The following is a 19,923-nucleotide window of genomic DNA, read 5'->3' on the forward strand; positions in this document are numbered from 1 at the left end:
TTCGGCCATCTGACAGCTCTGACACTATGATTGCAATTACACCTCTTATAGGTTTTGAATACCTTTCGAGAGTAAATTAAAGAGGACACCACCCTGACGTTGCAAAGAGGCAAAGAGGATTGGAGAGACACCGATGTTAGATCGAGGAAAACGAGAAGATGGTTCCTCTTAATCCCACTGCCAAAGCGAGAACGAATAAACAAAGTAAAATGCACGTACAGAAGGACGCTAGATCATCAAGCATGCAGCCCAACGAGAACAAAAGCACTTTAGTGTTCCAGAACATCTTCAACGGAACGCACAAACGTAACGATATTCAGATGGTACACAGATACAGTTCGATCGACCCCCTGGCACAATGATGCGGCATCAAGCCCACCCCCTCCTCTTTCGAGCTGTCATCTGCCGACGGCCTTCCCCCTTGTGGCCTTGTCCCTCTTTACCACACAAAGAAAGCTCACCAAAGAAGCTCAGGGAGCCCCACTTCTCCATGCCCATTTTGATCCATCCTTAGCAAAACCCACACCCTCGTGTCCCTACGATAACACTGAGGGTTTGTTTGGATAACAGTGAATTAGAGTGGAATGGGAGAGATATGGGAGGGATTGGAGGGGAAATTAGTTCATTTTAGACTCAATCCCCTTCATTCCACTCTAATACCCTTCCATCCAAACAAACCCTGAGGAACCAAACGCACTAGAAACTGGTAGAATTTTGGCACCTCTTGCGTTCGAGCTCAGCCATATGTTAGTATATATATATATAACCTGCTTGAGCACCATGAACTAGCCCAGGCAGAACATACTGCCACTGCCACAGATGGATACCGCGTCCTTCGTCACCTACCTCCAGAGGCCCCGGGAGCTGCCGGTGCCGGAGTTCCGGGCGCCGCCGCCGTCCCCGGTCACTGGCGTCCTCACGGGCAGCAGCTCGGGGTCGTCCGGGTACGGGGATGACGACGAGATCGGTAGGTTCCTGCGCTGCTCCGCCAGGGTCCCGGTGCTGCGGCTGCCGGAGAGGCCCGGCCCTCGGAGGAACAAGAAGAAGCAGGCGGCGTGGGCGCCGCCCGTCATCGACATGCGCGTGCTGGACTCACCGCCGCCGGTGGATGGAGGCGCGCCGGCGTTGGAGGCGCTGAGGTCGGCGGCCGTCGCGTTTGGCTGCTTCCAGGTGGTCGGCCACGGGGTCGACGCAGGTTTGGCCTTGGCAGCGTTACGTGCTGCTACGGCGAGGGAAGGATCGCCACCATCGGAGGGTGGTGGTGGAGACGAGGATAGCGAGGAGCTGTGGTGGCCGCCCGGCGAAGGAGACCGAGAAATGGCGGGAAATCGGCCGTCGCGAAATGGTGCTAGGCAAACCAGGTATGAACTCTGGGCCTCTGGCAAACTGAGAACTGTCGCGAGACTGACCGCACCGTGCAAGTGACCCAAAAAGGCTAGGATGATTTGAACAAACTTGCGCAAATTCTTTGTCGATTTGAAAATTTTGGATGGCATGCATCCAATCCTTGATTCTGACTCTGCGCAGGAACACAGCAGATGACTTGTTCGCTCAGCTCGAGCAAGCCTCAACCAAGCTCCTGCACGCCTTGCGACAAGGTAACGAAGCTGCCGATGCCGCCGAGCCAATGGCGAAAGCTGACGCAAACGGCTCGCTTCTCTGCATCCGCAAACACCAACGCGATGGCAGCAGCGCGTCCGGCCCGGTCAGCCAAGACGACGTCCTGCGGATGCTGGTACGGAGCTCGCGATGCTCGCGCGCCCTCGCCCTCCACCTCTGCTCCGGCGCCTCGGGGTTCCACGTCTTCTCCCGGCGAGGCTGGTCGAGGTTCCGGCCCGTCGACGGCGCCGTCGTGGTCACCATCGGGGACCAACTCCAGGTGACAAATGCATCTTTGTCAAGGGCAGTTTCAAATGAAAACTGGAAAGTAGAAATTGCGAAAGCAGTCGGGCAAAAGGACGGCCACCAAACTGTGTTGACTTCATTATTCACAGGCACATTGCCGTCACCGGTATCAATATTCATCATGATTCAGGCTGCGTTACTCACCTGTTTCGTTTCCATGTACGCAGACATGGAGCGGAGGGCTCTACAGGAGCGTGTCTGGGAAACCGGCTTACAGCAACGACGATCTCCAAGGAGACGGCAGCGACGGCGCCGTCACGGCAGAGTTCTTCCTTTCCTGCTCTTCAGTCAGCGCGGCAAAGGACGCCCTGAACGTGGACGCCGGCAAGGTCTTCGCGCTGAATATGCAGATCATGGTAGCAGCTTGCCTTGTGCTGATTTACCATTTCTTCTCCTCATGCTTGTACGCGATCTGGTAACAGTAACAGGCAAACAGCACAGCTTGTTTGCCACTGTTAGTCGCCTAAAATGTCAGGAGAAAAGTACCAACCAAATTCAGTTTCAGTTATCGAAAGGAAAGTGTTAATCATATACCAAAGATCTCTAAATCACCACAGGCGTTGCAATCGGCACTCTGCTACAGCAAGTTTCCATGCACTGACTCCAAATATCCAATAACCTAAAATCAACAGCCCTGACCACATATGCTAGTGCTTTAATCAGACGTCTCATCCAATCATCCATATATGCAGGGTAACGAGTGCTATCCAACATTAGACAAAAATAGAAAGTAATACAGGGAGCTGCATCCAGGGTTCTAAAATTGCCCTTTTCAAGTTTTCAGTAACAAAATATGAAGCCCAATTTTCTTTTAAATAGTTCCAAAGGCTCAGCTTCAAAGAACTTCTATCGGAGAGCACAGGTACACAACAGACATAATTGAGAGCTCAAGTGGCAGACTCTTACCAAGTTACCAGGGTCCTTTCTTGTCGCACCAGATTTTTCAGTTACCCGGCAGTAATCATGTAGCAAAGCATGAGAAATTAGAAAGATATCACCGGCCAAAATGGCAAAAGGCAAACATGGTAACTATACCTCATGATAAGAGTATGGCAGGAACCTTTTGAGGACCTGACACAACTACACCGGGGATTCAATCATACTGGTCAGGTGTACATATCTGGCAAAGCCTAATAGTCCACTAAATTAACGATTAACACGAACTAAAAAACAATTGACTACTGTACACGCTATTCTATAATCAGGAACGATGAGCAGACGCCTTCTCAACACAACAGCCAGGGTAGCATTGAGTCGCCTTCAGAATTAGCACGTAGGAGCTGCTACACTGAGCTACCTAGACCAGAAGATGACGCTGACAGGACTCCGCACAAAGTGGCTCCAAACCACATGAAAGATTGCTAGGATACAGTACGCCCATAGCATACTGATGCTAGGTAGAGATTCTTGGACCATTTCTCCTGCAACAAAACAAGAGTACAGTTTGTCAGAACCAATGGAGAGTTGCAATTACTGAATGAGATACAGGATGCTCATTAACCTTAACATGTTGACTAGGGAATGCAGATGTCCTCAATGTCTCTTGGGTTTCATCAGTAGGCCGCCTCCTTGGCACACTTAAAACAAATGCAGCCTGATCCCAAGTTGCAGCAGTCGCGGTTATCCGGTAACCATTGTCCCACCTCTTATGAATTCCCTCACTGGGATACAAGAAGTCCAGTTCAACAACCTAAAAATTAAATGCACACAAACAAATATATTACAAGTGTAAAAAGAAATGCAAAGGAAGAGGGACAGTTGGAGTGGGAAAAAAACTGCTACCTGATCAGAAAATCCTGCATTACGAGACATGACAACTGCCCACCTACTTCCAGCAGTTGCCATGGAAGTAACATAGAAACCATCTCGCCACTTCTTGTTTATCCATTTGTAGGGGAAAGTATCACTAACTTTGTAGGACTGCTGTGTATACGCTGTGCCTGGATAGATTTACCACATAGTCAAAAGAATGTTTCCGCAGTAAGACAGAAAGGGGCATTACTACTGCAGGCTTTAGCTACTTTACCTTTAGACATCACTACTAGGGAGCTGCCATTGTTTGCTCCAGCAAGTGCAGTTATATAGTAGTTCCTCTCCCATTGGTCCATTATCCATTCCTTCATATCAAAATAAATCAACCATCAGATTTTGCAATGGAGAGAACAGTTTACTTAGTACCTTATCTGACAAATAAGTGGTTATTTTGTAAAGAGTAAAGTCCATTTTTGACCATTGAATTATCACTGGCATTTGGTTTTGGCCATTAAACTCAAAAACCAGGAATCTTCGACCACCCATCTAACAAAACCATTCATATTTAACCATCGAGCTGTTTTAGTTGGTGGTTTTGATGATGTGGACTACATGTGGCAGTGGGACCTACATGTCAGTTTCATCTTCTTCCTCCCTTCCCCTCTCTCCCTCACCCAAATCCACCACCCGGGCCACCCAATTCACCGGCAGTTGGCCATCCCTTTGGAGCGAGGAGTGACTGAGCAAGAGGAGCGCCAACGTCCTCGTCAGCTCCAAGTCCCTGCTTCCGATCCACCTAGCGTGGGACACGAGAGCGTGCACCTTTATGCCACGGCCGGCGGCCTCCGCTGCCGTCCCCAACTGCCCACCCACCATATCTCGGCGCCACCTCCTGCCTACTGCCTGTTCCTGCTCCTCTCGTCAAACAAGCAAGCTAGCAGCAGCGAGCGAGCACCAAATCCACAAACTCTCTCCCTCTCTCTCCCCCTCCCTCCCTCCCCCCTGTCTCTCTCTTCTCCCATTGATCTGAGCAAAGCAACTGGCCAACTGCAGATGGGGTTCCAAGCCAAACTAAGCACCAGCCACTCTCTCTCTCTCTCTCCCCATTGATTCAAGCTGCAGCTTAATCCCCACCACCACCACTTGCTTCACGCACACATGCTCTCCTTTGCGGCGGCGGCAGTACGGTCGCAGAGGCCCTGCGAGGGGCTGTGGAGGTGCGGCTGGGCCAACAGCGGGGGGCCATCTGCTTTTGCGCTGCCAGCCATGGCTGTGCAGAGGCCGGGCGGCAGCGGCTCGTGAGTGCAGGCAAATTGAGAAAGGGCGGGCAAACTGCGCAGGAGGCAGACTGAGAGAGGAAAGGGCAATGCAAAGAGATGGCCGGCTGCCGAAGAATTGGGTGGTCCGGGTGGTGGATTTGGGTGAGGGAGAGAGGGGGAGGAAGGAGGAAGAAGATGGAGCTGACATGTGGGTCCCACTGCCACATGTCATCCACGTTATCGAAACCACCAACTAAAACAGTCTGATGGTCAAATATGAATGGTTTTGTTAGTTGGGTGGTCGAAGATTCCTAGTTTTTGAGTTTCATGACCAAAACCAAACGTAAGCAATAATTCAATGGTTAAAAATGGACTTTACTCTTTTGTAAAACTTTCAAGCTAGAATGAAACAAGGTGCAGGTCACTCACTTTGTGAAGGAAATGTGGCGTAAGCTCATAAACTTGAGAAGTGAAACCAGTACCAGCATCCATGATTAGAGCCCAGAGATTGGAGCAAGATGTTATGCAACTGATATAGAGGCCATCTTCATTCCCTTTTTCAATATGCTGTACAAGCCTTGAATCTGCAACGTTGTAATGGTACCTGCAATACTCAGAGTGGATATTTTCCATTACTTTTGCTCATCCATTACGACACATGATTAATGTTAACCATTAAATAAATTTTGGGCCTTGTAAGAGAGTGTACCTTTGTTTCATAGGCCGCCTGGCATTATAAACACTTATCCACTGTGTTGCGGGCATTCCCATCCTGATCTTCTTCTTTGGTTGTTCATCTGCCTCTTCCTCTATCAATAAGCGGCCTCGCTTCTGGCCAACTTGATGTATAAGCTTTAGAGAAGTTCCAAACAAGATTAGATGCAATCGAAGTAATGTTTTTTGAAATGACAGATGCAAAACATGAGCTTACCTTCTGAGCACCATCAGTGTTAATTGGTCTGATATCTGGATTTGGACCCACTACACTATCAAAAAGTGACACACACTTTGCATAGTTTGGTTCCTCGTCAAACTTTAAGTTGACCACATACTCTACAAACTCCCTGAAGGGTTGCGGGCAGAAGCAACAGAGAGATTCTGGAGAGGTGGCCATTTTCTTCTTGCAGACAAGGAAGCCTTTGTTTTCACCCTGGAGATGCAAAAGAAACATCAGGTACACATGTACATCACTGAAAATATATACAATTGGACTGAAGGGGTCCAACAGTTTACCTGATAACCTTGCCAAGGTAGACGTCCTCGTAGAAGAAAGACTAGTGTATATGCTAGAGATTCTAAATCATCCCTCCTGCTACCTATTCTTCCAAGATGTGCATGAACACTAGCATAGCGAACTGTTCCCCTGAAATAGCAGCAGTAACATAACAATAAGACTGGCATATCCCTTCAGTTGATCCAGATATACGTAACAACGAGAGACGTAAGCACCACAGAGTTTACTGGTTATTGTGACAGGATGTTTTATTTGGTATTTCAAAATAGACTAAAATGAATGATTCCATGTCTGGTGACTACACGGTTATTAACAGGCATGCCAATCAGGACCTTTTGGTCAGTAGCGACTGGGATAGATGAATTCGTTCTGGTGGTGCTGTTGAATAAGAGTAAAAACTGTAGTGATTCTATAAGGTTAAACAAACATGCACGGATGCATGCGCGGAGAGAATACAAAATGGGAATACAATAATGGTTGACTGAAAACCAATACAAGGGTGGTCATTTTCTGGTGTAATGGCGCTAGATCCAGGATTTTCGGGAAACGGCAAACCATAACCGGACAGGAAATGCGACAGTATAATTGACGTCATCATTTAAGTGCTAGGGTCAACGTAAGTGATGTTATCATAAAGGTTTAATTGTCACCTGAAAACATCAGGTCGCTGATCGTAATCAACATGGAGTCCTGTCGAACTGTCCTTCCACTTAGTAGCTGCCATCAGAAGATAAAAGAATACTAAATTATTCACACTCCTATCTGTTGTCTACATTATAACAGCTCAATTCACAACATTGTCAAGCTGTTGGCTGATCAATAAACAAGAAATTGACTTTACCTAATCCAAGATCGACAAGGAAGAGCTTCTTTTCTTCAGGTGTCCCAGGAGTCCCTAGCAAGAAATTTTCTGGTTTGACATCCCCATGAACATACCTGAAATCGCAAACATTTTTTAGTAAAACTTTGCCAGACGAGGAAACTAATTCCTGGAGAATAAGGAGCTACAAGGAAAGAATAATTAGTGGTGCCAACCCTTTTGAATGCATTTTCTCAAGTATGGAGATAGCTTCAATAGCGATACAAGCAACCATCTCGACTGACATTCTGCGTAACAAATGAATGGTGTTATAGGTAACCTAAAAGTCAACAACAATGGTTGACTCAAAACTACAACTCACGTGTGAGAGTTATTATTCCAGACATCCCACAGACTGGGTCCAAGCATATCCATGACCTGCACTTTTTAAGACCAAGTTAACTAGCATCTAGAAATGATCAGAAAGAAAGAAGTTGATACTCTAAGGATCCAGACAAAGTGTCATACCATAACATAGTAGTCCCCTTGGCGTCCTTTGTAGTGGACTCGAGGAACCCCATGAATGCCACCAACGGCACTAAACATGCAATAGCCATGAAAGCTGATCAGCTACCTGTGCCTTAAGTGAATCCAAGAAAGCCTTACACCTTCTTGCACCCAAAACATAAGATCATAGATTCACTTACTTGTAGACCGCCCACTCGTAAGGAGGGGCATGGTTACATCCTTTACTGGTCCTATGCTCAAACTTCAACGCCACCTAGGACAGAAAAGAAGTCAGTTTAATCACAGTGCTAATACAACCCATTACCCATGATGCAAGCTTCCCAAATCAATAGGTAGAAAAGGAAAAAAAATCCTCTATTACCTCAACTGCACCTGGACCAGTAGGTGACATGCGATGGCCAACATAGACTTGGCCAAAACCTCCTTTCCCAAGCTTTCTGTCGACTCTATACTTTGGTGAATTGCCCACCTGGACCTGTATTTATAGAACAGACAGGCAAAGATTAAACCAAAATCATTAGGAAGTCGAACAATTGGAAGCAAACTACAAGGTGACGCCCAGGAAAAGCATAAAACAGATTGCCCACTCCAACGGATGCTTTACCAGCTGAAACAAAAATTCATTTCTCGGAAAATCATCTACGGTGATTCGGTGAACCATCTCAGAGCTCAACAGAATCCACGCGCAGCAGGCATAATTAGACATCGTACAAACAACTCACCATGTCGGGGACCGGAGGGCTGCCCTCGTCATCTGCTATCAGCTTGTCGGCGCTACGCGCCGCGCTGTCCGGGTCGTCCATCCCACGCTCCCCCTCGTCTCCGTCGCCGCCGCCTTCCCCCGCGACGACCTCCGCGGGCCTGATCTCCTCCCGCTCCCTCTCCTCCGCCCTCGCGGCGGCCCTCGTCGCCCTCCGCCTCGTCTCTGCCGGCGGTGGCGCCGGTGCCGGTGCTGCCGCCTCCGGAGCTTCCGCCGCCGCCTCCGGTGGACTCCCCTGCGCCTCTCGGGCCCTTCGCGCCGCGCTACGCAGCACAGGCATCCTCAGCCATGGAGCCCCATGGCCCCGCCTCCGCCTCCCCCACCACCTCCTCCTGAGATTCCGCCGCCGATCTCGGGGAGAAGCTCCGAAGCTGAGAAGGGGGAAACCGACGCTGCGGCGCGCGGTGGCTGGCACCGCGACCGGGACGCTGGCTAGGGTTCGGGTTGGTGTGGGGCAGATGTGATGTGATGGGGATGGGGAATGGGGGTGGAGGCGGGGGCGGGGGCGGGCGGTGGTGCTGCTGCTGATGTAACACCGGCTGCTGGAGACGCGAGAGGGGGAGTGAGTTCGTTATGAGAAAGGATTTGCCACTGTTGTGTGCGCTGCGCGACCGCTTGTATCATCGTCTGGCATCACCGCATCAGTCCGTGTGCGGAAACACGGAGGTCGTGATGAGAAGCGACGGCGTGATGGGCTGCCATTTGCTCCGAGAACGCCAGAAGCTACACCGAAAGGTTTGCAAGCTAGGCTCCTCCTGTTTATCCGTCACATGAGAAACAATGGCAGTTCATCATGAAGACATGAGAGTAGCAATAAATAAAACGTCACACAAACTTCTATCAATTAGTGCTGTTTGTCAAGGAATATTGGAACATAAAAGGGAAAGATGAGTGCACTTTTCTTCACTACTGGCAATGGTTGGAAATTTGTTATTACGAACGGGAGGTGTTGAAAGGCACTAGAGATGATGTTAGCTAGAGAAGATATGATTCTAGAAGGACGTTGATCAATGGAAGGGATACAAAAGTCATAAAATGACAATAGTAATTTTTTTAATGCAGTCCATATTCCACGTCATCATCAAGTAGGACTTTTGATTAATCACCAACATACATCAGGATTTAGTCGCTACATTAACATTGAATGGTACATCCAATTTTGTCGCTACGTCAGGATTTTATCGTAAACGACAAAGTGATATGAAAGCTATTTAGTTCGCAATAGATGTTTGTGCATGAGTGATGGGATAAAAAATGACAAAAGAGACAAGATCAACATGCAATAATGTGTTTACAATATCCACAACATCTCCAAGTCGGATTGTGATTAGTCATCATCAATAACTATATATGTCCGACTTCGCCATCCGCATGTGGTGCTGAAGATGGCGTCGTAAAATAATATTAAATTGTATTAGATATTTGCGTACAAGCAATGTAACAAAAAGTAATAAAAGTAACAGCAATTTACAACTTTTAATATAATAAAAAACAATGAGTAGGTTACTACTAGAAAAGCAATGAACATGCTAGATCAGCATAATGGCTTGTCTAGCAGTATCTCAAATAGTCACAGAATCATACGCAACAATATGATCATAATTAATAGCACCACACCTCTAAACATTAGAAGGATTGCACCTTCGGTCCAAGTTTTCAGGATAAGAATGTGAAGTTCAAGTACCAGTGGGAGCATAGTAAAATGTCGATATACTCCATCCGTCCTAAATTACTATTCATTTTAACTTTTTTAGGTACATAACTTTTGCCACGTATAGACATAATATATATCTAAGCTATGCATCTAGGAAAAATCAAAATGAACAATATTTTGGAATGGAGGGAGTAGGTTACTATTTGTTATTTGTGGCAAACTCTCGTGTACGCACAGCAGGAGCAGATTCCAAGGAATTCCGTTTTTCTTCTTTTCCAATGCCGCCTGTTTCCCCGAGCGGGGTCTGCTGGTGCTGGGAGTTCCGAAATTTTGGATTACTGACACAAGCGCAGCGCGACCCGCGCGGCGGATTGTTTCCGCCGCCTCGGCGTATTCATTTCCTTTTGCGCCCTGCTTCGCGCGGTCACCGAAGGACGCGCCCGCCACCGCGCGCGCCGCGATGGCGCGCCGCCGACGGATGGGCTTATTTGGGAGCGCGAATCGGAAAAGGGGCAGGCAGGAAACGGCCTCCTTCTACTACTTCTACCGCTGGATGGATGCCATCCCGTCCCGTGCTACTAGCGACGACGACGACCGTCTGCCCTGGTCGTCCAAACCACCTCTGCCCACGTCCTAACCCAAGTCCCAAGCTGTAGTGGTGTCACTAGCCACACTGTTCCAAGCTCTGTCTCCTCGATCGGTCCTCACATGCCAGTATGCCACCTCGCTACCGACGCGGTGTCGGTGCGCAGCCTGGGACCAGCCGGAAGGGACGCGTGCCCAACGCCCTCCTACCAACCGGTATATTTGCAAGTTCTGCGCACCCAGCAATGCACAGCGCGGCACATCCCCTGGCCCCGTGATTTGAATCACGTCGCTGCGCACCAACTGAGCTCTCGCAAAATAATGCACTGCTATTCCATTCTACAACCACAGGGCTCAGGCTCATTCAGAATACAGTTAGCCAGGAACTTCAACATGATCTCTGAGTGAAATGTCTGCGTTCAGAAGTCAGAACAGGGACCTATTCAACAGTTTGCTCGAGAGTCCAGGAATTGGCTCAAGTGGGCTGTGTGGTATATTTTATGTCAAGGTAATGCATACAAGCTGGTACAGTACATACTCTTTCAGAATCACCAATGTTAAAAGTGTAAAAGAATGGATTATATAGCCCATGGCCAAACAACGAATACTACTACTTTACAAAAGATGGAATGGGGGTAGAGAAATTTAAAAAAAACAAAATTGAAATGTGGGGGGTTAATGCTGCATCCAAGTCCAACCAGGGAAACTCAACCGTGTGGCAGGGAGCATTGCCTGGATAGGCAGGAAATAGGAAGGTCACAGAGTCTATGGCAGGTTCCCATTGGCAAGAGCCAGATCACCCATGCCTGATGTTCCTTCTCTGGATGCAAAGTCCTGTAACATTCAAAAACATTGAGCAACAAAATCCGGTTAGCAATTCCCATGCGCATCAATCTAGCCCGAAACACCCAGGATGAGATTGTGACAGCATGGTTGAGTACCTGAAGTCGGTGCAGCAAGTGCATCAAGAACAAATGCACAAACACCTGGTGCAGGCGTAACATATTTAGTTAGTAAGCAATCTTAATCTGATAACAATGCAAACATACAGGAAGCTGAAGTTGTGTTGTTCTTGCCAGATAGAATAGCAGGCTGACTCGAGCAACAGGATGTCGCCACAAAAATCTTGTTGCACGGACAGCTCCTGTATCTAGAAGCTTTGCAGCCTTTTGTAACTGGAACAAAAGAGATGCACAGAAAACGGCGTGAATCTTAATGGTTCATTTCCCATCATTTTGAAAGGGTGTCGACCTTCAGATTCGCACAGGCCATATATACCTGCTGATTTGCTGTTGCCATGTGTCGATGATGAAGAGGAAGAGGCCTACAATACGCATAGTTAGTTGTCTAAGATTGTACTAGAAATTGCAAATAGGCGGATACATTTAATGCTGGATATCATCAATTATCATGATATACAAGAATGATAACATAAAACACAATTTTCATGTATTGTAAGAAGTGAAACAGTTAACATACTCTAATGCCTTAATATCACTATCTTCTTCCCATGACGATGCGGATCTACGAGTTGATTTACTCCTTTCTGCTTCAATCTATCAAATGGTGGGCGTTGATAACATAATGGCAACAATATAAGAATATAGTAAATTGGTAGGGGAAAACGGCAACAGCAAGAGGAGAGATTATCAACCTGCACTTCATGAAATTGTTTCAATGATTTCTCCAGTTGGAACTCTAATGCAGCTTTTTCGCTGGCCATGGATTCCAATTGTGTTTGTTTGTGGTACTGGAAACAGGATGCATACAGAATCAAATTACCTCTCAATTGTTGAAAGTCCAAGGATATATAGAAGAAAAGACAGGTCGCATACCAGCAAGTCAGTTAGCTCACGATATCTCTTCTCTAGCTCAACATGCTCCTATAAACAAGAAACATCCACAAAAATAAGTGCTACTATGGTATGGCAATAAGAAAGGGGTATTGGCTCAATAAGATATTAAGATATTTAATAACCTAAATCCGAATGACTTAGATTAGGATCCAGGAAAGTAACAACTATTTCACCTGTCTGGAATAATGCTCTGCGTCTCTTCTCATTCCAGCCATTTCAACTCTCATCTTCTGTAACTCAGCCTGCATCAAGAAAATGTGCAATGTGCAAATAGAAAACAATATCCATAACAAATCTGATCAGTTTATATCAAATAAACTTTTAGAGTCCTAGCTACAACTTAAAAAACCAAAGCATGCACATCCAGCATTACAACAAAAGACTGAACGAAATACTAGCTTATGAAATTACGACCTCCAATGACGATATCTTTGCCTCAGCCTCTCGTTGGCTTTGGCGTGCACGCTCAACTTCTTCCTGCCATGCCTGCATCTGTTTCCACAACAGTAAAAGATACACCATTATATAACATTTTTACTTCTTTCCAAAGCAATACATGCGCCAGCGAGTGGGGGTTATTCTTAGAATCAGTAGGACCCTGATCTCAACAACTTGTGCAAGAAGGGGCATTCCACATCAAATTCATGAAGTACCACCAAAATTTAAGTCCTGGAAAAAAAAGATGCTTCTATTTTCACCTGAAGAACTTGATTAGCTTCTTCAGAAGGCTTTTTCTGCGCACGGCGATTACGAGCTTCCATCTCCTGAAGTTCTTGTTGCAGCGAAGCACATTCAACCTAAAATAACCAGAATATCATCAGTAAATAGGATAGCAAAACAGCTCATAGCGCCATAATTGTCATATACAAAACACAAGGTGGAAAGGAATTTACCTCAAGCACAGCCACCTTGTGCTCCAATTCCAGTGCTCTTGATGAGCTTTGGTCAGCGGCTCTCTGGATGACAACAAAACAATTAAGATCAGTATTAGAGGATCATCAATTATATTAAAAGAAGTATATGTCACAAGTTAGTAAAATTAGGTAGCAGCATTAACACTGAGATCTGCATGCATCATCCCTTTTACCGAGGTTACATTTCTCATCATACTCATGTTGATGCTTCAAGTTTAAACCTCATAAATCTAAATGTGTAAATCATGTTTCTATAGTTCAAAAAACAACCACAGCCAAGCTTACAAATATAGCATAAGAAAACTAAACAAAATAGTACCTGAACAGGAAAGCATGCACAAGAAATTTTATCTTATAAGTCATTGAAGATTAACAGAACAGGTTGTAATAGATGACCTTTCATCGTCTCATTGTGCATAAATATGACATACGAGCTTAACAAGAAACAAAGATTTGCTTAGCCACAAGGTGCTAGTATCTGATCATATCCGAAAAGTTGGCTAAATAAATTTCAAATCCTTCCAACATAGACTATGATTATAGGTATACCTTGTAACATTACCTGGATTCTAGCAAGAGCATTTGAAGCCTCGACAGCCCGATGTTCTAATTCTACTTCTCTCTCAACAGCTGCCTGTATTGTAACAGCAAGTGACTGGAATATAACAAAAGAAACTATGGCGAATATAAAGTTCTGAATAGACTAACATGGACAAATTACCATCTTTGTGGCATTATGTGCAATACGCTCTTCTTCAGCCCTACGCTCTGTAGTAGCAAGTTCCTCCCGTAAAGCCTAAATTAAACAGTGTGTTTGGAGGTTATGTATCTGATCAACATCACGGGGACTGTGGCAGAAACCATCAATGCCTTACTAACCTGGATGACCCTGGTTTCAGTAAGTTCACGGTTCCTCTTGAGACCATCCATATCTTCCTGGTTCAACAGACAACAGGATTGTATTAAACAATTTGTTTTTTTAGATCAATATACATCTATTAAATCATATTAATCGTCACTAATTGAGGCATAAAATAAAAAATGCCCGTAGGTATTCATACAGTTATATTGCTTCAGTCTAAACCCAAAAGTGATATGATAAGCATAAAGGAAGCAGCATCGCGTAATAACAAAGTGGTACTATTTTCTGAGAACTAGTCCAACATTTCCAATGACACCAGATACAAATTGTAATCGATACACATTTCAGACTCGAGCAATAGTAGTCTAGAAGACAATTCGAGGTTTATAATTCCTGTTCTCAATTAGGGTACAGGCACTCAGCCAGGGATTATAATTCAGACTGTAAGCTCAAAAGTCCATTAAATAGACCATTGTAAAGGGTCTGTGAATAACTGAATATTGATGCTTGAGAAACACAGAAACATACCATGGTGAAACACGAGTGAACCACATATGCAACTCTTGACAACAAGAGTAATACTAGGGAGAACATTTTACATATCATCACAGGTCTTTTAAGTTAAAATCATCTAGAGAATTTGGGAATGTAATATCGAATGTTAATAAAGCGCCAAGTATATAAACCACATGTTTTGGAGCCTTTTGAATGAATGCAAAAGTACCCAGATTCACATGTCAAATCTTTGCTACTTTGGGCCACAAACATGCACGTGAAAAAATGTTGTATGTGCACTACTTCAGTATTCCAAAATGAAGAGCACAGATGTCAAAGCAACCATACTATAAAGACGAACAACTAAAAAATGTACATTTAGCTCTAGGATATCAAATCTCAGAGGGTAACCTCTTTACCAATTACCAGCACATGTCAACCAATAAAAAATATTAATGACACAAGTGTGCTAAAAGTATTTACGGAAGCATATACATGGTAGGATGATAAGCTACTATCTAGTTCCCTTAGGCCTTAGATACTAGCAATAGTATGCTTATAGAAGACATAACGAAAGAGAGTAATGTAAGATGAAACCTCTAAAGAAGCTAGCTTCTCTTCTGAAGCTGCTGCTCTTTTCTTCCAAGAGTCCAATGATTTGACAAGAGATTCAATCTCTGCATTTTTTGCAGTCAAAGCATCAAACATATTTGACTCGGCTCTTGAACCTTCTACCCTGGACATTGATATTTCTTGCTGTAGTTGCTTTATGTGAGCCTCATACGAGCTAGATTTCTCTCTCTGGCATGTTGTATAACATTGATCTATATTAGAAGAAGAAACTAGCATGCAATCAAGTGGAGATAAAAGGAAAATTAAGTCATAATAAGGTGTGTGAGCAATTAGACCTCTTGAACAAGAAGTTCCTCCAGTTGTGCATTTTCAGACTTATACTCCTGGAGGCGGGATGAAAGTCCAGCACAAACCTATCGGCAAGTTGAAAACAAACAAACAACTTAATATATATCTAGTCAACGTAGATTACATAGTGAGGCAACTGAGCTTATGCTTATCCTTACCCGAGCTAACCTAGCTTCTTTTGATTGACCAGTCTTAACAGCACTTTTTAACAATCCCTGAGCCTGCCAAAGATTAACAGAACAAAACTGTATTGTGGGAAAGGAACAGGTGAACGTATTCACATATCAATCAGAACATTTTGGTCATTGTGATTCCAATTTCCTGCAACATACCTCCTCAAGTTGGTCTTGTTCTTTGACGGAAACTGAATCCGATTTCTGTCCTTGTTGATTTTCTATGCTTTCTGGTGAATCTGAAACATTCTCTTTCTTTGATTCTTGCAGTTTGACAGTACCCTCTGTATTTGACAATTCAGACACATTCCTGTCCTGGACAACAGCCACATCCGAGTCTCTCTCCTCCAAATTAACCACTGGACCAATCTCAGCAGTCTGGTTACTACTGCTCGACTCACTTTTTTCATCTAGAACTGATGAAGAGCTCTCGACAGCAATCTCTGAATTCCTGGAATGTGCAACAACATCTGCAGCGGGAGCTGCGTCCTCAGAGTTTACCTCCATTGGCTGGACTTCAACCACGGTATCAGCAACAGTCCCAGCCCCATCAGTCTTGAGATCATTAGTAACCTTCTCTCCTTTCTCCAATGTACCCTCAATATTCATTTCCTTAACATCAATTGGAGCAATTACAGGTTCACTAGCACTGGCATCAACACTCGACGAATCTGCTGGTGCTGAAGGCCTGATCTTCTCGATCTTCATCCGCTCTCGTGGCGGTTGCCTACTCTTCCTTTCCCTCTGAGCAGCAGAAGTGAGCTTCAGTGGACCCTGCAATATAAATTCACAGCAAAGAGTGAACAGTGGCTCTAATGTGCAATATGTAAAGAAACAAGGTATGCTCAGGAAGGGTATTAAGTAGTGACCTTCTCCCTCGGCTTTCCCTTCTTCGCTTGCACTTCCTGGCTATTCGATCCTTCACAAACAAACATTAGATAGATACAGATTAGACCACCTACCAAATAGCTGAATGTGCTCCGTGCAAACCAAGGAGGCACGCTACCTGAAGGTTGAGAGGTAGACTGCTCATCCGACAACTCAGTTGCCACGATCTTGGCCCTCCGGTCGACGACTTCGAGCAAGTCTATTGCAAATGAACACAACTTTTAAATTCCATTCAAACATTTACAGCGTAATCAAGCAGGCAATGAGACAGTGATGGGTTTCAGTTTGTTGCAATTGGCGCACCAGAGTGATCAAACAGAGCGTACTATTAAGGCTAGATCGTAACGAGGCAATCCTAGCCTCACGGGGTAATCAGCGCTGGGAGAGTACGAGAGTTGTGGGATGGGGGAGGGTGTGCGGCAGATCTTCGCCGGCGGGGAGGGGTGGATCTGGGGGGGCGCGGCGAGAGAGGGCGAGGGAGGTCGAGGGGTGCGTACCTTCGGCGACCTTGAGCCAGGAGGCCATGGCGGGAGAGAGCTGCCGGACCCCCGCCGGTGGCGCAGTGCGACGGCGAGCGAGCTTGATGAGTTGGCTGGTGTGAGATCTCCGGCCGCGGCAGTGGGGTTCTAAGGTGTGAGGTGTCGCACTGTCGCTATGGTTGGTAGCGTGGCGGGGGAAAGGGTCGGAGTCAGTCGGACCAACCCGGTCGCTGTAATATCTACTATTATATAACATTTTACTACACCATATGCATCCAAGCCCGTCTAGCTCAGTCGGTAGAGCGCAAGGCTCTTAACCTTGTGGTCGTGGGTTCGAGCCCCACGGTGGGCGTTCATTTTTATTTTCATTTTTCGTCGTCCTGTTTCCTGAGTACTCTACTGCTCTTCTTCGTTCTTTAACTTGCTGGTTTCTCATTTTGTATTCTTTTCCCTTGACCCTTTTACTCAAAATAGGCATGGTTTAAACCATCATGCCCTACCTATTGGCATCCTGGGAAGCATGGTTAATGAGTAATCTCGCGGATGTTGAAGTGGAAGCAAGCGTACTGTCTCTTGCTGAGGCTCGTTTTCTGCTTTACCATCTTGATTTGTAACCTTGTCATTGGAAGGCCTCTGATTATCAGTGGGTATGTAATATGTACCTCGTTGTAAACTCTAATCTTATTTTAATTTTTGGCAGATGTTAGGCTGTCAGGTTCAGGTTTCCAGCCCAAGAGCTCAAGCAGTCTCAGCCCCACCAGCTTCAAGGCCTGACGAACAGGGGATTGTCTAGGCTTCTTGATATATGAGGCCCAAAGCTTACATGGGCGCTAAAAGAGAGAAGTCCAGTTTACCCTCCTGATGTAATCGCCCAGTCTGAGAAACACCCCCCAAGTCAAAAACAAGGAATCATACACCCTCCAACTCTCTAAACCAGACAAACTACCCCCCTTGACAATTTCAACCTGGTTTCTCACGTGGTTTTGCAGGTGTACACTTTTTTTACCACATCACGAGTGTCTGGCCCATTTATTGCTCCTCTCTCACTATCTCTCTCTTCCCTCTTGCCGCTGCCGTCTCTTCCATCTTGCCGCTGCCACTCCTCCTCAACGGCTTCACCTCCGCACGCCATGTGTGGCAGTCCATGCCGGCGGGGGAGGAGCTCACGAATGGCACGGAGAGGAAGGGCATGGGCAGGGATTGGGGGTGGCGGCGCTGCAGCTTGCTGGAGGGAGAGGGAAAGAGGCATGACGAGCAAGAGGAGGAAAGGAGGTAGCGAGGTAGAGATGGGAGAGGGAGGCGGGCGGCCGCTAGGGTCCAGGGAGCGAGTGCGGAGCGCGCGAAGGGCTGAGGCCGCGACGCGGACGGTGGAGGAGGAGGAGGGGGAGTAGGGTGCGGTGGGCAGCGGGGAGGACGTGGCGGCATTGGAGAGCAGCAGCACCTGGAGGTTCTTCGGGGAAGGGCGGCGGGGAGGGTGTGGCGGCGACGAGCCCGGTGGAGGACGAGGAGGTGGAGCTCGCGGAGGAGGGGGAGGGGTGTAGATGAAGGGCACGTCTTCACCCAGGGCATCCGCATGGAAGAAGATGGGCGAGCGGAGGTCGAAGATGGGGACGAGGAGGCAAGAAGCAAAACCACCTGAGAAACAACTAACATGTGGGACCTTCATGCCATGTATCTGCCACGTCAGCAAAACCACCTGAGAAACCAGATTGAAATGGTCAAGGGAGTAGTTTGTCTGGTTTCGAGAGTTGGAGGGTGTATGATTCCTGGTTTTTGACTTGGGGGTGTTTTTCAGACTGGGCAATTACATAGGGGGTAAAATGGACTTCTCTCAAAGGGAAATGATTGTCTTCTGAATGTGTATTAGGCCTAGGACTACGTGCACTAAGTGGGCCGTCGTCTTCTTCTTCTTTGACGGGATGGGCTTGATACGTCTTCTTCTTCTTTGACGGGATGGGCTAGTATCAAGGTTAGAAACTAGGAATACATCAAATTTCCCACCAAACAAAACAATCAGATGAATGGTTGGTTCCCCAAGGTTTGCAGTCTACTCATAGGCCCCGGGAGAATGTCTTGGCTTCTTGTCAACCATTGAACCTTGATCGTGCAATCCTTCCTCTGCAGTCTACTAAACGCACACACGCAACTCCAGAAGCACTCTGCATATGTTTCATGGTACCAGTCTCATGGTGTGTTGTGCCAAACGAAGCAAGCATGCGTGTACATTCAGATCAGACGCCTGCACCGTATGGCAACGGGAAGGGGCTGTCAAATGCTTGGAGTTGAGCAAAGGCAGCCTTCCCTTCCTTTGTCCCCTCCTGGTCTCGCGGTCCCTTGCATTTCGCCCTGCTGAAAAGCAGTAACTGAAGTTACTCGTAACTGAAGTCGCTCTTTTCCTCCAGCAAAGCAAAAGCAAGTGTGTTTCCTAAATTCCTCTGCTACCGCAGTCTCACTTGTCCCCGATATGCTTGTGTGTTGACGAAAAGGAACGCACGGCAGAGCTTCCTCGCTGCAGAACCAGAATGCTTGTACTGACCACCGACGCCCCCGATCGATCTATGCTTACGTGGAGAGTTTGCAGCAGGGTTTTTTTTAACAAAAATCTGACAAGCGAACGCGCTAGACCCGGAGACAGACTCGTCAGTCATCAGGTGGTATGTATGTAGGTACATACAAAGCCGAAGTTGTTAATTTGCACCTCCAGCTCAAAGGCTCTTGATGACAGTAAAAGTTCAACCCCTCGCCAATCAGGTGACTGCGTTGCTGGAGAATTCAGACGTTGATCGGCAGTTGGCACCAACGACGGCTCATTTCAGTTGGAATTTACGACTCATATACAAACAGATGAAAACGTAGTAG

General features: G+C 46.4%; 3 protein-coding genes and 1 non-coding gene across 4 annotated transcripts; 2 read left to right on the forward strand and 2 right to left on the reverse strand.

Moving 5' to 3' along the window:
- Window positions 1-141: 141 nt before the first annotated feature.
- LOC101760847 lies at window positions 142-2,436 on the forward strand. The gene is made up of 3 exons (XM_004969868.2): window positions 142-1,361; window positions 1,528-1,879; window positions 2,073-2,436. The coding sequence occupies exons 1-3, from the start codon at window positions 820-822 to the stop codon at window positions 2,322-2,324; spliced, it is 1,146 nt and encodes a 381-aa protein (XP_004969925.1). The 5' UTR covers window positions 142-819; the 3' UTR covers window positions 2,325-2,436.
- Window positions 2,437-2,871: 435 nt separating this feature from the next.
- LOC101760429 (casein kinase 1-like protein HD16) lies at window positions 2,872-8,775 on the reverse strand. The gene is made up of 16 exons (XM_022826830.1): window positions 8,200-8,775; window positions 7,839-7,952; window positions 7,657-7,730; window positions 7,478-7,547; window positions 7,332-7,387; window positions 7,186-7,257; window positions 6,992-7,086; window positions 6,801-6,867; window positions 6,150-6,279; window positions 5,848-6,066; window positions 5,626-5,768; window positions 5,346-5,520; window positions 3,932-4,022; window positions 3,688-3,845; window positions 3,407-3,595; window positions 2,872-3,326 (listed from the first exon to the last, which is right to left on the reverse strand). The coding sequence occupies exons 1-16, from the start codon at window positions 8,515-8,517 to the stop codon at window positions 3,267-3,269; spliced, it is 2,031 nt and encodes a 676-aa protein (XP_022682565.1). The 5' UTR covers window positions 8,518-8,775; the 3' UTR covers window positions 2,872-3,266.
- Window positions 8,776-10,926: 2,151 nt separating this feature from the next.
- On the reverse strand, window positions 10,927-17,242 carry LOC101761505 (golgin-84). The gene is made up of 21 exons (XM_004969869.2): window positions 17,083-17,242; window positions 16,704-16,784; window positions 16,567-16,616; window positions 15,857-16,471; window positions 15,683-15,745; window positions 15,512-15,589; window positions 15,201-15,404; window positions 14,126-14,182; window positions 13,968-14,042; window positions 13,809-13,880; window positions 13,226-13,288; window positions 13,031-13,129; window positions 12,747-12,824; window positions 12,506-12,574; window positions 12,312-12,359; window positions 12,131-12,226; window positions 11,956-12,032; window positions 11,755-11,800; window positions 11,553-11,651; window positions 11,418-11,462; window positions 10,927-11,310 (listed from the first exon to the last, which is right to left on the reverse strand). Exons 1-21 carry the CDS (start codon window positions 17,108-17,110, stop codon window positions 11,242-11,244), a joined length of 2,112 nt encoding a protein of 703 aa, XP_004969926.1. The 5' UTR covers window positions 17,111-17,242; the 3' UTR covers window positions 10,927-11,241.
- Window positions 17,243-17,343: 101 nt separating this feature from the next.
- TRNAK-CUU lies at window positions 17,344-17,416 on the forward strand. The gene has a single exon. It is a non-coding gene; the product is annotated as a tRNA-Lys (tRNA).
- The last annotated feature ends 2,507 nt before the right edge of the window (window positions 17,417-19,923 follow it).

The sequence above is a fragment of the Setaria italica genome, chromosome V (genome assembly GCF_000263155.2).
Source record: "Setaria italica strain Yugu1 chromosome V, Setaria_italica_v2.0, whole genome shotgun sequence".
Lineage (NCBI taxonomy): Eukaryota > Viridiplantae > Streptophyta > Magnoliopsida > Poales > Poaceae > Setaria > Setaria italica.

Excerpts from the sequence above, each read along its gene's own strand:
- LOC101761505 (XM_004969869.2), bottom strand. The coding sequence starts at position 17,110 with ATGGCCTCCTGGCTCAAGGTCGCCGAAG. Across the intron at positions 16,472-16,566 it reads AGGGAAAGCCGAGGGAGAAG|GGTCCACTGAAGCTCACTTC; the intron begins GTCACTACTTAA and ends TTTATATTGCAG. Across the intron at positions 12,825-13,030 it reads AAGCTAATCAAGTTCTTCAG|ATGCAGGCATGGCAGGAAGA; the intron begins GTGAAAATAGAA and ends TTGTGGAAACAG.
- LOC101760847 (XM_004969868.2), top strand. The coding sequence starts at position 820 with ATGGATACCGCGTCCTTCGTCACCTACCTCCAGAGGCCCCGGGAGCTG. Across the intron at positions 1,362-1,527 it reads AATGGTGCTAGGCAAACCAG|GAACACAGCAGATGACTTGT; the intron begins GTATGAACTCTG and ends GACTCTGCGCAG. Across the intron at positions 1,880-2,072 it reads CCATCGGGGACCAACTCCAG|ACATGGAGCGGAGGGCTCTA; the intron begins GTGACAAATGCA and ends CCATGTACGCAG.
- LOC101760429 (XM_022826830.1), bottom strand. The coding sequence starts at position 8,517 with ATGCCTGTGCTGCGTAGCGCGGCGCGAAGGGCCCGAGAGGCGCAGGGG. Across the intron at positions 7,258-7,331 it reads TGGAATAATAACTCTCACAC|AATGTCAGTCGAGATGGTTG; the intron begins GTGAGTTGTAGT and ends TTTGTTACGCAG. Across the intron at positions 6,868-6,991 it reads CCTTGTCGATCTTGGATTAG|CTACTAAGTGGAAGGACAGT; the intron begins GTAAAGTCAATT and ends TTCTGATGGCAG.